This window comes from Chlorocebus sabaeus, chromosome 15 (assembly GCF_047675955.1).
Source record: "Chlorocebus sabaeus isolate Y175 chromosome 15, mChlSab1.0.hap1, whole genome shotgun sequence".
Taxonomy (NCBI): Eukaryota; Metazoa; Chordata; class Mammalia; order Primates; family Cercopithecidae; genus Chlorocebus; species Chlorocebus sabaeus.
Genome location: NC_132918.1, coordinates 32366714 through 32384094, shown reverse-complemented (window position 1 = coordinate 32384094; position 17381 = coordinate 32366714). Strand labels below are relative to the sequence as shown.

Here is a 17381-nt window from a genome sequence, read left to right as displayed (position 1 = left end):
AACCAGCATTTCTATCATCTGTTTCTTAGGGTTTTTGTGCTGTGTCTGTGATGCTAGCTTCCAACACACTAAAAGCATTCTGGGGAGTAGCAGAAAATAACATGAATTTGGAACATTTGTATCTACAGTCTCATGAAACGAGTTTTTTTTGTTGTTGTTGTTTTTATTATTATTATTTTGTGCTACAATTGAATCATTTGTTTCCTTGAAGTTTGACATAAAGGTATAACATTCGTCCCTCCTGACCAGTGTACTTAGTAAGACAAATGACAAAAAAAGCAGTTATAACACAGAGTTATGAATAAAATGATCAGGAAGTTCAGCATGCTATGGGAGCACAGATGGAAAAAAGCACCTTTTGAGGTAGAGTGGGTCTGTCCAAGCAGACTTCCTGAACTTTAAGGATTAGTAAAAGTTAGCCTATAAAGGAGGGAGGGGAAAGGAATACTGTTCAACAGAGAGGAAACAGCATTTGCGAAGACCTGGAGGCTAGGGAGCTAAAACATGTTTAGTGTCACTTAACCCTAGGGTATGAGTTGAACAGTAGATATTGATGAGGAAGAAGAGGTATCCAGAGACTTCTTTGGGCCATAGTAAGTAGAGTAAACATTATCTTAAGAGCAGAGGAAGCAGTGATGACTTATGTCAAAGTGGTAATAGAGTTCAGATTCTTGAAAGATTAGAAGAGACCGTAGTGGAGGCAGGGAAGCCAGAAGGCTGTTGAAGCATTCTTGGTAAAGTATTAGTGATGGCTTACTTCTACTAGGTGATGTCTGTGGTGATAAAAATGAATTACTTCATTTGAGACAGTTAAAAGGGTAAATTGATAGAATTTGGTGATTGATAGGGTTGAAGGAGCAGTAGAGAGGGAGAAGGGGAGTATCACACCCATTTTTCTGGCATGAAGAATAAGGTAGATGGGAATGCCACTGAGATAAGGCATTGATTCAGTACAGATATAGGAGTGGGATGGTCAAAACGATCATTTTAGTTTTAGGTGTTTGGCATTTGAGCCATCTGTGGGTTTTCCAGGTAGATTTATCTGGTAAACTGTTGGATATATGGATTTGAGCTGAGCTAGAGATAATTTGTTCATTCATTTATTCCACAAATATTTATTAAACCCTCTTAAGTGCCAGGAATAATTATATATGTATTGGGGATATTGTAGTGAATAAAATAGACAAAATTGCCCTGCCTTCAGAGAGATTACTTATATAAGGTGGGAAGACAGACAGTAGTAAACAACAAAATAATTTCAGATAGTCACAGTACCCTGAAGGAGATGAAACAGGGTAATGATATAGAGGTGGGGGAAAGTGAAGGAGGGATTAGACAGGTGACCAGCAGTGGCCTTTCTTAGGTGGTGATACTTGAATCATGAGAAGGAACTAACTAGGCTAAAAGTCAGGAAGAAACATTTAAGGCAGGAAGAGGAGAATGTGTACAAAATTTTTGAAGGCCTTACGGGCCCACTGAAGTCTCGACTCCATTTTGTACCCCAACTTTTTGTCACTCCAGTGTGTTGGGTCACCCCAGAGCAAGTGCAGATGCATCTTTTGATGGTTGATTTGAACGTGAATTGAGAAGAGGATAGAAATACCCAAATGCCTAATCTTTTCCTCTCTCTTTTTTTCCTTCTTTGGGTTAACCCTTCCATATCTCATGATAATAAGAACGGATTCTCAATCTAGTGTTAAAGCAAATATTCAAAATATTTCCTGGATTGCATTTGCCTCTCTGAAATGCAGAATTAATTCTACTTCGGTCCTTTTTGTACCCAAATATATATTAGTGTTTCCTAAATGTGCCTTTGTTGTTCCCTACTATATTAAGTGCAGGTTCTAAGAAGGAATTTGGTTTTCCCACCTATTTTATATTATTAATATCTGTAAAAATCCAATAGCAATAAAAGGCAGAGACACAAACAGAACTTAGAGGATTCAGAGCTCCACCTGCTTGAACAGAGAAGTTCATTAAACCAAGCAACTCATTCTGTTTTATAACAGGTGATTTACTGGGTAATACATTGGAATGTGTGCTTGACTTTTATTTTCTGGTGAGTCTTCCAGTGATAAAACCTAAAATAAATGGTAGATTGTAAGACCTAAAATCAGTGGTAGATTTTCCTAGAGCAAAGTTTCTCAACCTCAGCACTATTGTCATTTTGGGCTGGGTAATTCTTTGTTCTGGGAGACTGTCCTATCCGTTGTAGGTTGTTAAGCAGCATCCCTGACCTCCACCCACTAGATGCTAGTTATAGGCTCTCCTCATCTGTGACAGCCAAAAATGAGTATAGTTATTGCCAAATGTCCCCTGAGAATCAAAATCAATCTTGGCTGAGAAATTACTGTTTACAGGAATTCTTAACTGTTTTTCTGAAGACACATACCTCGTGCTTCAAGGGTATAGCCTACTGACCCTTCAGTAGGCAGCAAATTGAAGGCCTATTAGTAAAGTGAATTGACTTCTGTCACCTGGATCCTACTATGATGAGAGGAAGGCTGGCTACTTACTTGAGGGGCAACTTCTATCAGCCATGTGGTACTGCTGGAGGTGACACTGGCATCTTATACACAAGTTTTATTTATTTGTATGGTGGAGTATTGAGAGATAAAAAGGAGAATTATGAAAACTATCATATGCTAAAGAATATATCACTTAGTATTTAACATACACCAAATTGTGTTTTGAAAAAGTGAGTAATGAGTGATTAGATGTGTATGTGTATGTGTATTTATGCATGCACATATATGTGTATATATACATGTGTGTATATGTTTATAATGTTACAATTCCCTAATTATTTGTATGCTGTCTTTTTGGGATTTTGTGTATGCTTCAGTTTTCTCCTTAACTAATCACTGTTATTATATCCTCTTTAAGTTATCTTTGTCTGGTTGATTACTGCATGATATTTCACTAAATGAATTGGAAAAAAATGTTTTAGCTGTTTTGGAAGATGTATTTGCATCTTTTGTGTTGTTACTTATAGTTAATAACATACTTTCTGATATTCTGTAGCATACAGATGTCAGCCCTTTTCAGACAGTGGACCAAATGGTGTCAAATATGAGAAACTATATGCAGAAATTAGAAAAAAACTTTGTAAGTACTGAAAACAAAGCATTGAGAACATTGTGTATACTTTGGTATATTCTATTTCATAGTGGCTTTCAAACACTTTTTTAACCATAGTGGTTAAAAAAGATATCTTACATGATTAACCCAGTAAGCAATATTTGTATACTTTATAAATATATTTGAAGCACAAGTTTCATGAAAAAATCACTATACTATTTACAGTATATACAGTTATTTTCTAGTCTATTTCATGTTTTAAAAATCCTGGTTACAACACACTAAATTGAGTTCATAACCTCCAAGTTTGAAAAATAATAAATTGAGTTCATAACCTCCAAGTTTGAAAAATAATGTTAACTTTCAAAATTTTTTTAAAAATTGGAAAAAAATTGACCTCAAAAACATTGATTCTATTGAAAGTCACTATTGTAAATGAACATTTTATTCGAATTTGCATAATTTTATTAATAACCTGTCTACTTAAAAGGATTTGTAACATCTAAAGAGTTTTTGGGTTTTATAAACAACTCTGAAAACAGAAATTTTAGGAATGATGTTTAGGTATAGATCCCTAATAGTCCAAATACTTATAAACTAGTACTATAATAGTACTCTCTATATTAACATCAAAACCAGTCACTTGATTTGATCTGAAGAAGACCCATATCATTCTAGTCATCCAGTTTGAATTCTATGGATCATTTCAGAATGCCCAAATAATCTAGGGCATTATTGGTTTTAGTAATGTAGCAATCTGGTACCTACAGAAGAAGGTATGAAACTTGATATATAACTAACTGATTGGCTTGACGTTGGCAAGATTACGCGCAAGGGTCAACCACTGACTATAGAAGTATCACAGGTTTGGGGGCATAGCATCTTCATCGAAATCTAAGCCACAAGCACCCAAAGACTTAAGGATCTCTGAATTAGTCACTTACTAGTCTTTGTAATGAGAGTGGAATGATGGTACCTAAAATGGACGACCATCAGGACCCTCTAGGGCTGCCTTTTTTTTGGGTGGAGGTAATTTTTCAAGTCACTTCTCACTTGAGAACCTGGGTGTGCCCTTTGACTATACCATATTGGTAGTTTAGTATCCTTAGTAGAACTTACAGCTAGTGTTACTTATTTGAACCTCTGGCAATAATTATTTATATTTGACTTGACCGAATTTACAATTTGTTTACCTTTAGGGTCAACTTTCACTGGATCCAAATGGACATTCATTTTGTTCTTCCTCAGTTATGACTTATTCCAAAATAGGAGATGAACCACCAAAGGTTTTTCAGGCCTCAACTCAAACCCGTAGAGCTCCAGGAGGAGTAAGTTTTCTATAAGCATTCCTAGAGCTTTATAAAGTTAGGGGATGATAGACTGTCTAGATCAAATTTTAACTATTAAAATTTAATCTGGTACATGATGGCGGGGGGACAGGAGGGAGGTGTGGGGGTCGGGTGTAAGGTAGTCCTCACTGTGGAAACCATTAAAACTCAACTGTATTTACTCAGTTTGTGGCGATTTTTCGTGCCCCCACCCCCGTGAGGGTGCGTTTTTTCATGTAAATATCTATGGATGTTTATTACCTTTACATGTTGACAAGGTAAACAAAAACACGAAAAGCCTTTGTTTCGTGAAATAATGTCTATTTTTAAGTTTACATTTGAAGTGAATTAATTTTTTAACTCATGAAATATTTGAAATGTACAGAGAGGATATAGAGAATAACATAATAAGTGCCCATATTCGTGCCACCCAGTTTAGTCATATCATAACATTTTCCTCTATTTGCTTCAAATTGTCTCTTGCTTTGTTTTCTTTTTAAGCAAAAATGTACAGAGGCAGTTAAAGCTTCTAATACATTCCTCTGAGGTCTGTTTCCCCTTTCTCCCCTTCTCAGAGATTACCATTTTCCTGTATCTGGAGTTTATCATTTTCATGCATGTTTTTACAATTTTATTACTTATCTTTCTATCTTAAAAAAATGGATTATTTTCCAGATTTCCCAACGTTACATAAAGGGTATCATATTGCATGTGTCCCCTGCAACTTGTCTTTGCTGAGTAATATGCTTCTGAGATTTATTCAACTTGATACATGTGGCCCTGGTTTCTTTAACTTGTATATAGTATCCAAAATATGAATATATTATGATTAATACGCTTCTGAGATTTATTCTAGTTTATACATGTGGCCCTGTTTTCTTTAACTTCTACGTAGTATCCAAAATATGAATGTACCATTATTTTTAAATCATTTTCTGTCAATAGATATGTAGGTGAGTCTAATCTTTCACTAATTCATATTTATACACGGCTCCTTATACAAAGAGTCTAGGAGTGGTATTGCTGAGTTGTAGGGTATGTGTACTTTCCTCTTTACCTAGCATTTCCAAGCTACTATACCAGTGATTGAAATTGTTGGCTTCCACAAACTGTGGCTTGTGAGTTTCCATTTGACTACTTCCTTGTTAGTACTTACAGTAAAAATTTAGGTTTACCCATCTAATGAGTGTGAAGTAGTACGTTTTTTAGTTCTTACATATGAAGATGAACCTTTTAATGATGCTCTTGCCATAGTTCTGCTAATTAATCTCAGACATTTTAATTTTAACTTTCTAAAAGTGACAATCTTAAATGTAAACAGAATATAATTGTAGATGTCCCCCAGTAAATCATGTTAGTAGCTATCATAAATATTCTAGTAACACTTCCATAGAGTTGATGGCGGGAATGATGAGATTCAAGCCAATCAACATGAAAAATAATTAGTTGCCCTTACTTGTAGGAATGCTACGATAAACTTCCTTCTATTACATTGTCTAAAACAGTCTTGAAGGCATTAAACTATAATTGCTACTTTTGTTTTAATATTTGATTATAATTTGGAAACAGGTTAAATTGTATGGATTCTGTTTGTTCTAGACATTTTCATTTTAAGGAGTTCAGGAAATATCAGAGACTTATCACCACAGTTTTACCACAAGTTAATAGTGGAACTGAGTACACATTATTTTTAGAGCGGTAGATCTATAGCCATACCTCAGTAGGTAAGCTGGCCCTGAGAATTTTAGAGTTATATACATTCTATATATATTTAAATAATAATAAAATTTCTTTATTTTTACAGATAAAGGAAACCAGGAAAGCAATGAGAGATTCTGACAGTGGACTAGAAAAAATGGCTATTGGTCATCATATCCATGACCGAGCTCATGTCATTAAAAAGTCAAAGAACAGGAAGACTGGAGATGAAGAGGTCAACCAGGAGTTCATCAATATGAATGAAAGTAAGTTATCACAAAAAAATAGTATTCTTTCTCATAAAGTTAAAGTAACAGTTAAAGTTGACTAATACTTTTTGTAGAAACATGTTATAAGAGGTAGTTTTTGAATAATATGTATAGAGAATACCTTGTCAAAGAAATAGGATTGTGGTTTCATCCTTTCATAGGAGAGCTCTTTTTTGTAGTGATTTTTGGCAACATGGGATATTACTTATTTTTATTTTATCCTTGGAAAGTGGAATCTTTTGAATTGTTATTTAGTAATATTATCAGTAGGCAAAATGCTTCTTTAAATATTTTTTCTGATTATCAAGAAAGTACATTTGAAAAATGTAAAGACAAAAATCATCCATAATCCAAAATCGAAATACTAGTAATGTTTTAATGTATTTCTTCCTAATCATTTTATATATATAAACATGCTTTTTCCTCAAATTATTATTTTACTTTTATATAGTTTATATTGTGCTTATTTTAATTTACCATTATAATTGTAAAGTCACTTAAGATGCTATTTTTCAAAAACATTTTAAGTGGTTACCTAAAATTTTTATTGTAAATAAGCCATAATTTTTACTTAAATCATTCTGTACTGTTCAGTACTTAGGCTTTTGTATAGATAAGATTTTAATTTCTGTTGTATGTTGAATTACATGTATGTCTCTCTCAGGTAAATCTTCTTTTTCTAGGTTTTATATTTATTCTTCAGTGCATTTATGTCCTTCTAGTGTCCTTTCTCCCTGTAGTTTTTAATAATATTATAATTTATTAACAAATTTAATCATTAAATTTATTTTTATTAATTTTTAAATCAGTATTAAGCTTTTGTATTTAATTAATTGTATTAATTCAGTAATGAAATTATATTAAAATTTAGTTGGATTCATCTCCTAGTTTCAGAAACTAGTTTGAATAATGTTTTTCCGTAATAAAGTGTTTAAATTTTAAATTGTTGTATTAAAAAAGAAATTCTGGCCAGGCATGGTGGCTTACGCCTGTAGTCCCGGCACTTTGGGAAGCCAAGGCGGGCAGATCACGAGGTTAGGAGTTCAAGACCAGCCTGACCAGCATGGTGAAACCCTGTCTCTACTAAAAATATAAAAATTAGCCGGGCGTGGTGGCTCACGTGCCTGTAATCCCAGCTACTCATGGAGTTGAGACAGGAGAATCGCTTGAACCAGGAGGCAGAGGTTGCAGTGAGCCGAGATCGAGTCATTATACTCCAGTCTGGGTGACAGAGTGAGACTCTATCTCAAAAAAAAAAAAAAAAAGTAAAAATAAAAATGCAAAACTCAGCCGGGCATGGTGGCCCACACCTGTAATCCCAGCTACTTGGGAGGCTGAGGCAAGAGAATCTCCTGAACCTGGGAGGCAGAGGTTGCAGTGAGCCAAGATCACACCATTGCACTCCTGCCTGGGCAGCAGAGCAAGACTCCGTTTTGGGCTGGGGGGAAGAAGAAATTCTGTTAACATTGGGATTTGATAAAATTATTCCTTTTTGGTTTTTTTTTTGTTTTGTTTTGTTTTTTGAGATGGAGTCTCGCTCTGTTGTCCAGGCTGGAGTGTAGTGGTGCAGTGGTGCGATCTCAGCCCACTACAAGCTCTGCCTCCCGGTTCATGCCATTCTCCTGCCTCAGCCTCCTGAGTAGCTGGGACTACAGGCAGCCACCACCATGCCCGGCTAATTTTTTGTATTTTTAGTAGAGATGAGGTTTCGCCATGTTAGCCAGGATGGTCTCGATCTCCCCTTGTGATCTGCACGCCTCGGCCTCCCAAAGTGTTGGGATTACAGGCGTGAGCCATCACGCCCAGCCGGGGTTTGATAAAATTATTCTTATGCAATAAGATAGAAGCCATGATATTGTGACCTGTGTTTAATTGTAACCTCTGTAATTTTATCACATTTATATATATACTGAGTATTTCACAATAATCAACATTTTAATGAAAAATTTAGTGAAGGAACATAATATTTTAAAGCAGTCTTGAAGAAGTACTATCATTCTCTATTGTTGCTACTATGGAAGTTAGATTACTTACTTCATAACAACATGAATTGACATTCTAGCTGAGTAACTTGTCTTAGGAAATTGACAACAGAAACTTGTGAGGTCAAGTTACATAGAAAGATAGTTAGGTGAATAGAAGTGCTAGTCACAGAAGTATACAGTATACAGCAAGAGCATATTCATTGTGAGATGACCCAGGAAGAAAAACTGTTAGTTATTATAATTGGGTCAGCTGTTCCATTGGGTAAAATAATATGATATCCAGGCAGGTGAAAAAATAGATCATCAATAACTAGGTCATCAGTAGGAATAGGAGAGCAACAGACAGGAAAAGAAATACTACTATCATCAAAGACCCTTATATTTGAAGCAGCTTCCTGCCTATATATTGAGGTTACACTAATGAAAACACCAGACTAGACTGAAATATGTGGGAGCAAGGCAATTACTGACAGTTGATACCTTAATACTTATTCCCATCATTTTTCTATTTAACATAGATGATGCTCATGCTTTTGATGAGGAGTGGCAAAGTGAGGTTTTGAAGTACAAACCAGGACGACACAATCTAGAAAACACTAGAATGAGAAGTGTTGGCCATGAGAATCCTGGCTCCCAAGAACTTAAAAGAAGGTAAAAGTTGTTTCTAAAATAGTTTGGTTTTTAAAGAAGAATTTGAAGTAAAGTTACATAATTTTATTTCTGTTATCAGAAAGTTTTGATGATCATCCAAGTTGTATCCACAGTATCTTTTGTGAAAGATGTAATAATTTTATACTAAAACTGAGTATTCCGCACAAATTTAAATTTATATCTAAAAATCAATAATAGTTTAGGATTGTATGGTTAGTAATTCACTAGTAAATTATGCCTCAGAAGACAGAGACCAAAATCCTCTTCAGGAAAACTGATTTGCTACAGAGTAGTTATTCTTGTAAAACAGATTCTAATATGGTTATAGAGTCATACATTTCACACTGGTAAAGATACCTAGAGATATGTTAAGGGGAGAGGGGCTGTATTTGGAAGACTTAACAACTTCCTTAACAAATCACAATTTATCATTTAATCGTAAATGAAATTTCAGACACGGGTACAATTTGTAACAGTACATGCAATACCATATTTGATGTGTTTTAGGTGTTTTGGAAGAATTTTGTAAGAACATTAGCTTATTTTACAATTCCCTTTTAGTATAGCTGAGAAAAATAAATTTGCTGAAACCACATATTAAAGATTATAGAGATTTCTGGCTGGGCATGGTGACTCATGCCTGTAATCCCAGCACTTCGGGAGGCCGAGGCAGGTGGATCACTTGAGGTCAGGAGTTTGACACCAGCCTGGCCAACATGGTAAAACCCCGTCTCTACTAAAAATACAAAAATTAGCTAGGTATGGTAGCATACACCTATAATCCCAGCTACTTGGGAGGCTAAGGCAAGAGAATCGCTTGAACCCAGGAGGCGGAGGTTGTGGTGAGCCAAAATCACACCGGTGCACTACAGCCTGAGTGACAGACTGAGACTCTATCTCAAAAATAAATAAATAAATATTATAGAGATTTTAAAATACATTTTGTACATACCCTGGAGCTACAGTTTAGTGTGGTTCTCTGCGGGCGGCGGGGGGGAATGAATAATAATATCTAATTCCTATGAAGTTACACTAAAGAGAAAGGCCCACCAGACCTGTTTAAGAAATCTGTTCTAAGCTATAAGAGAGTGGAGAATTGCTGCAGAAGGTAGAAGGCTTCACAGAACTAGCGGTGGACAAGTGAGTATCAAGTAAATCAGAAGCCTTATGGAGAATTTCATATGCTAGGATCTTTTCTTCTAAAATACTTGTTTAGGAATTTAGAGCCCTGGTATTTTCTATTGAATTGCTTGAAAACTTGCTCCTATATTAATTACAGATATTTTTCTCATTGGAAAAATGTACTGATTAAAAACCTAGCAGTGCCAAGTTTGAATAGGAAATCCAGGTCCCACTTAGAGAAGGCATACTCTTTATGGATGACCTATAAATTTCTGGCCCTAACAGTGGCATTTTCTCTTAACCAGCACTGTCCAACGGCATTTCCTGAAATGACTTCGGTAATGACAAAAATGCTATATATCTATTCTGTCCTGTGTAGTAATTACTAGCCACATGTGGCTGTTGATTCACATTTGAACCATTGCTGGTAAAACTGAAGTATTGAATTATTTTAGTTTAATTCAAATATAAATGTGGTTAGTGGCTACCATACCGTTAACATTAAACAGTGTTTAAACTATAAACAGTTAAATCTATCTCAGGAAAAAATTCACTGAAATAGTCTGCCTTGTTTTTCCCGTTTGTTTGTTTGTTTGTTTTTGTTTTTTTGGAGGGGGAGACAGTCTGGCTCTGTCACCAGGCTGGAGTGCAGTGGCGCAATCTCGACTCACTGCAACCTCCACCTCCCAGGGTCAGGCAGTCCTCCTGCTTCAGCCTCCTGAGTAGCTGGGACTATAGGTGCACATCACCACGCCCAGCTAATTTTTTGTACAGATGGGGTTTCACCATGTTCGCCAGAATGGTCTCAATCTCTTGACCTGGTGATCTGCCCACCTCGATCTCACAAAGTGCTGGGATTACAGGCGTAAGCCACCACACCTGGCCAGCCTTGTTTTTCAAAGCTATTAAGGAACTTTTAAGATAAAACTTTTCTTATATTACAGTGGTTTTTAACATGTTTATTGATTTATAAACCATTGGCCATTTTATAAATCATATTAATATTCACATGTATATTTCTCAGGGAGAAACCTCAACAAAGTCCAGCCATTGAACGTGGAAGAAGATCAGATGTTTTGGGGGATAAACTCCACATCAAAGGCTCATCTGTGAAAAGCAACAAAAAATAAATAGCCATGCATTTGATTTGCTTAGTTTTGGTTGTTTTAACAGTTAGTAATGGTGCTGGGTAATAAGCATAAGACCAATCTCTTGCTGTTAAATCAGTTCTGTCCTTGGCAACTTTCTTCTGATACCTGAATGTTCATGAAGGTCCTAGCTTTATATTGTCCCTCTTTTAGGAATAAAATTTTGATTTTCAACAATGTGAGTAAATTGTGAAACAGTCTATTTAATATAAAACTCTTTAAAACATACTAATTTTTTAAAGCTTATATGCTGATTTCGCTTCCCCAGTTGTTTTTGTGTTGGCTAGGTATTCTTTTATATTTATCAAGATTGATTGCAGAGCAGTTCTGTCACTTATAATTAGTTATAAGACATTATAATGTTAAAAATTTCTCAGTTTTTACTAACACTGTACTCGGGTGATATTAATAAAGGTTTAAATAATTTATCTCTAATTTTATAATGTGCTGTACAGCCAGCTAGATTAAAACTTTAAAAATAATAAAGCAAAACTACACTGGTACTCTTTTATGAGAAAATAGTTATTATTTTGATAAAGGGCAAGAATAATCAAATAGTTCATTTTTGGAGAAAAATATTTTAAATTGCTAATGTACATGATTGTTTTGGTTATAATTTCTTTATAGAATGTATCTTTTCTATATTACATTCTTAATATTCATCAGATATCATATTGACCATTCTCTTTAACTTCTTAATGTGGCATATTTCTGCTCTCCTTTCCCATAGACAGCTTCATCTATCTCCAAGACTAACATTCTAAAGCTGGAGAGTCCTTGGAGAAAACTCTGCTCAGCTTTTTTGGGACATTTAGAAAAATACATTTAGTATTCTCCAAACCAGAATGATACATTGTCTCAGAATTTGTTAGACTGCTGATGGGTGTTTTTGAGCAACATCTTAATAATTCAGTTGTTTCTGTTTTAATTGTACCATTAAAAATCAGCTTTAGCATTTTTATTCTAGAATTTAAACATTAATCTGTTTTTATAAAAGTTAGGTTTGAAGTTTATAAGAATATAAAATCTTAACTCACATCTGTTGTTTGATATTTCTATCAAGGAAAAAAGCCCCCAAAATTTGCTATCACTCTATAATCCTAAGTATTTTTCTTTTCAGTTTCATAAGTAAAATTATGACTATGCTCATACTTCTCTAATTTCTTATATAATATTTTTGTTAATTTTAGTAGTGTATGTTTTATGCCTTTAGTCATTAAAATGCAAATGTGTTCATTCATTGTTAAAATTGAGCATGTATTAGTTAAAAATTTCCTTTTAGGCATACTTTAGTATACTACTAACATACCATAACACATTGGGAAATTGTCATACAGCACAAATTTTAAATAACATCTTTATATAAATTAACCTAATAGAGCAAAGTCTTAATAAAGTACATACTTTATTTTCGTTTTGCCTAAATCATTACACTGATGATAAGTTGAATCATTGTAGTCAAATCTAAAAACACCCTTTAATAAATAATTGTGTTTAACAGTATAATTCCTGTACATCAGATTACAGTTAAGAGATTGTAGTGAGGCAAAATTTGAGACGGTAGTACTGAGAAAAGTTCTGTTTCTTTCTTAAAAGTCAACTCTGTCTTTGTACCATAAAAAAAATAACTATCACTATCTATATCCCAGAATGATATTTGTTTGCAACAACTTCTTATGATGGGTGTTTAATACTGTTAGTCTGTAAACTTAAACTATTTAAAACTATATACATGCCGGGCACAGTGGCTCATGCCTGTAATCCCAGCACTTTGGGAGGCTGAGGCAGGTGGATTGCCTGAGGTCAGTTCAAGACCAGCCTGACCAACATGGCGAAACCCTGTCTGTACTAAATACACAAAAATTAGGCAGGCGTGGTGGTAGGCACCTGTAATCCCAGCTACTCAGGAGGCTGAGGCAGGAGAATTGCTGGAACCTGGGAGGGGGAGGCTGCAGTGAGCCGAGGTCGCACCACTGCACTCCAGCCTGGGCAACAGAGCAGGACTCCATCTCAAAAAAAAAAAAAAAAAAAAAAAAAAAATCTATACACATACTAGGTAGGATGGTTTATTTTTATGATTAATATTTTATTTCCACTCCTTTTATGAGCCAATGATATACATGAGTTTACGAGGTTTTTTAATAAAATAAATAGAAATTAGAAGCTTGTTTTTCGTCTGTATATTCATTATTGTTAATTTCATGAGAATGCCATTTGTTTTATTCTTGGAAGTCTTCTACAGGAAGAACTATGTTTTTTTTTTTCACTGTGCTCTGTTACAGAGTGTTTTAAAGTGATTTACCTTGTGCCTACTTAAAAGAGTCTGAAGGCTGGGTGCAGTGGCTCAGGCCTGTAATCCCAGCACTGTAATCCCAGGAGGCCGAGTCAGGCAGATTGTCTGAGGTCAAGAGTTCAAGACCAGCCTGGCCAACATGGTGAAACCCCATCTCTACTAAAAATACAAAAATTAGTTAGGCGTGTTGGTGGGCACCTGTAATCCCAGCTACTCAGGAGGCTGAGGCATGAGAATCTCTTGAACCCGAGAGGCAGAGATTGCAGTGAGCCGAGATCACACCATTGCACTCCACCCCGGATGAAAAGAGCGAAACTCCCATATCAAAAAAAAAAAAAAAAGTCTGAAAAGTCAATGTATTTAGATCTATGAAATTACTTTCCACGTAATTTGCTAATTGTAAAAAAAAAAAATCCAGACTTATAAAACATGAATGGCTAATCTTTTGGGAAATATTAATCCTAGTATTAAGGAACAATAGATATAAATTGGAAGAAGATCATCAGAATTAAAATTTTCTAAGGTCCTTGTAGTCTTAAGGTTCAAGGTAAAAATAAATGATTAACTGATGACTGTTAAGAATGCTTGTCAAAATAGGGTAGCCACTGAAAGAATAGACTAGCGATAGAGTGTATGCCTTTGAAGGAGATAAAATGGATTCAATCTCAAGGCAAGAAAGGAGGAAAAGGTAAATACAAAACATAAAAAATTGATGAGAAATAAATGTAAATATGTATATAATTTGTGGCAAAACATTAAAAAACAAAAATTGTCAGTTCAAATTTTTAAAACTAGCACCATACTGTTTCCAAAAGTCGTATTCAAAAGACATTAAAAGGTTGAAAGATGGAAAAGATATAATGGCAAATATTAGCCATAAGAAAATTGGTATGTCTATATTATAATGAAACATTTAAGGCAAAAAGTGACTACTAGATAATAAAGGGGGACCCTGCTAAAAAAAAGATTTGACTGATCAGGAAGTTACATCAATTCTAAGCCTATGTATACCTAATAACATAGCATTAAAATATATGAAGCGATATTTGAGAGAAGTGACTTCTGGTTCTAAACAAATGGAGCATACATATTTTTTCGTATTTTTCCCACTAAGTACAGCTAAAAACTCTGGTAATAATTCTTAAACATTAGAGCAGAGAGAAAAAGACTAGCTAGGGACTTTGGTACTTGAAGAATGATATGGTGTGAAAGGAGTGGAAATAATCTGAAAAAAAAGTTACGTTGTGTATATAGTCTTAAAATAGTTTATAGACTATCATACATACAAATATGATTGTGGGATATAGACATTAATAATCCTCTTTCTATGGTGCATAGAGTTAATTTTTAAGAAAAAAACAACTTTTCATAATACTCCAGCCTCAAATTTTGCCTCACCAGAATCTGTGTGTTTTCAAGAACTGGAACTTTCTCAGGTTGTTTTCATTCTTTAAAATGATCGACTTTACTATTTGATTACATTTATTATGGAAAATGTAAAGATGCAGAAGAATGCTAAAATAGAAAATATCCGTTATCCCATTATCCCCCAAACAACGAAAGATTTGTGTATTCATTTCTAGTCCTTTTATGTGGATATATAGAACTTTAAAAACAAAATACTGTAAAATTATATCCTGATTTTTCACATTTTGGAGTAACCATTTCTTGAGGACAGTAAGTATTCTTTGAAAACATGATCTTCAGTTTCATTGTTTACATCAGAGTCTAATTATAGCTGTACCATACTTAATCTCCAAATATTTGTTATTTCAGATTGTTTTAAATTTTTGCTATTGTAAATTTTTATGAATATAATTTTATACATAACTATTGCTAATAATTTAAGATAATTATGGGAAGAGAGTTACCAATTCAAAGAGTATAGCTATTTTTAAATTTTTGATACATTTTAATAAATTACAGAAAGATTGTACTTATTTATAGTCATACCAATGAATGTCCCAGAAATGTCCATTTTTTTCATATCCCTTGCCCAAAGAGAATAGTAGATGTTACTTCTTAAACTTTTATTATTACAAATTTTAATAGAGGTAAAATATTATCTCCTTATCTTAATTTTGGACTTTTTCTCTGATAATTAATGAAGTATGATCTTTTTCCATATGTTTACAGCTGATTTGCTTTGCTTTTCTGTATATTTTAAGCAGTGCAGATCTTGTAGGAGCTTCCAACATAAGCAATTTCTTGTCATATCATTAGTTCTTCCTAAATGAGCAAGACATGAAACTGTGTGTGCTTATCACATTATTTCAAGTTAAGTATCCCAATGTGACTGAAATTATAATATTTTCTCCTGGGCAGCCATGTTATTTTAGTCTTGTAATCTAACAAAATTAGCTCTTATTCTTCACATAATAAAGAGGTTTTGAATATTCCATGAACCCTATATGTGATATGATAGTGAAGAGTAAATTTAAGATCTTACTTGCATTTTCTATCAGGGTCTTCAAAACTCAAACTACATATTCATGCTCCTTATAGCAATCCCTATCTGTAGCCATGGCGATGTTGGTATAGTAAATTCCAGCTTATCACTTTTAGAATTCCACCTCTGGAATTGTAGTCATATAATATCCACCCCTTCAGTATAGAACAAGAATATTTCTGCTTAGGAGCTAAAACAGAGGCCTGCATTTGTGTCCATTGTCCCCTTTGAGTGACATCACAGTCCTAGCTTCTTGGCAGTTGTAGAGAACCTCTTTAGTTTGGGGGCAGCTTCGTTTAGTCATTGGAATATGTCATAGGAATGGCTCCTGTCATAGAAGATCTGAGAACTTACGATTGTCCTGTCAATGAACTGATCAATAATGATATCAGCAGGCTGAAATTTCTTCTTTTACATATGTATAGAAATCTCCTCCTTCAAAGCCCGGATGTTTGCTTGGATGGTAACCAGGAGACTACACCTGGCTGGCCAACTACAGGGGATTTTAGTTGACAAAGGGGTTGACTGGCTGTGGTCTGATCCATCTCTGCATTTTCTCTGAGAATGGTCTTTCCATGGGCCACTCCCAGTCAATGACTAAGTCTTGCAGGGATATAGGTCTGTTCCTGAGAGTCGTCAGACTTTGATATCTGACTTTGGCTCAAGAACTCCCCAGTGGCCTTGCCAAAACTTCTGGAGAGTGAAAGGCAGTATAGGATGCTTTCACCAACTCTTCTTTCCCTCTCTCTTTCACTCAGGATCAAACTTGTATGACTGACTGGTGGCCCTCTCAATCTTACCTAGCTACCTCCATTTTCTCTCTCAGGTGTTTCTCCTAATAAAATCTTTGATTGTTTAATCCTTTCTTGGCATCTGCTTCTCAGAGAAACCAGACTGATGCAAGTTAGTAGTTGACTTTGAAAAACAAAATGGTTTTCTGCCTCCCATACTTTGCAAGAAGAACGTAATCAACATTTTATATTTTCTCTAAAATTAAGGCACTGGATGGCTTGCCATATGGATGGCCACATATTTTTCAGTTCTTTCTCTAAAGTTTCTGGATCGTCCAGGCCCATTCTACCAATTATTTTAATCCAGGGTCATGGTAGTAATATCTAAGTTACATACAAGAGACGGTAGCTGGGGCTAGAGGTGCTACCATGCCTGTTTTTACTATGCACATGGAAGCTGACACTGGTAGAAGGCTGTGGTCAGAGCACAGGGAAAAATGTGCAAAAAAGTAGACAGCAGTTGAAAATGCAGTGTGGAGGTGAGAAAGGCAAAGTCTAAAGGAGCAAACTTCTTGTGCCCTGGAATAGTTGGATTGTTTGGTTGCATTCAAGTTCATTTTTAAATT

The 17381-nt window shown here is 34.8% G+C and overlaps 1 protein-coding gene across 1 annotated transcript in view; it reads left to right on the top strand.

The window, feature by feature from the left end:
• Positions 1 to 12693, top strand: part of MLF1 (myeloid leukemia factor 1) — a 33991-nt gene extending 21298 nt beyond the window's left edge. Inside the window, exons 3-7 of the mRNA XM_008008573.3 lie at positions 3025 to 3108; positions 4281 to 4409; positions 6214 to 6373; positions 8880 to 9012; positions 11159 to 12693. Coding sequence (XP_008006764.1) covers positions 3025 to 3108; positions 4281 to 4409; positions 6214 to 6373; positions 8880 to 9012; positions 11159 to 11264 — 612 coding nt within the window. The 3' untranslated portion in view covers positions 11265 to 12693. The remainder of the gene's footprint in view (positions 1 to 3024; positions 3109 to 4280; positions 4410 to 6213; positions 6374 to 8879; positions 9013 to 11158) is intronic.
• The last annotated feature ends 4688 nt before the right edge of the window (positions 12694 to 17381 follow it).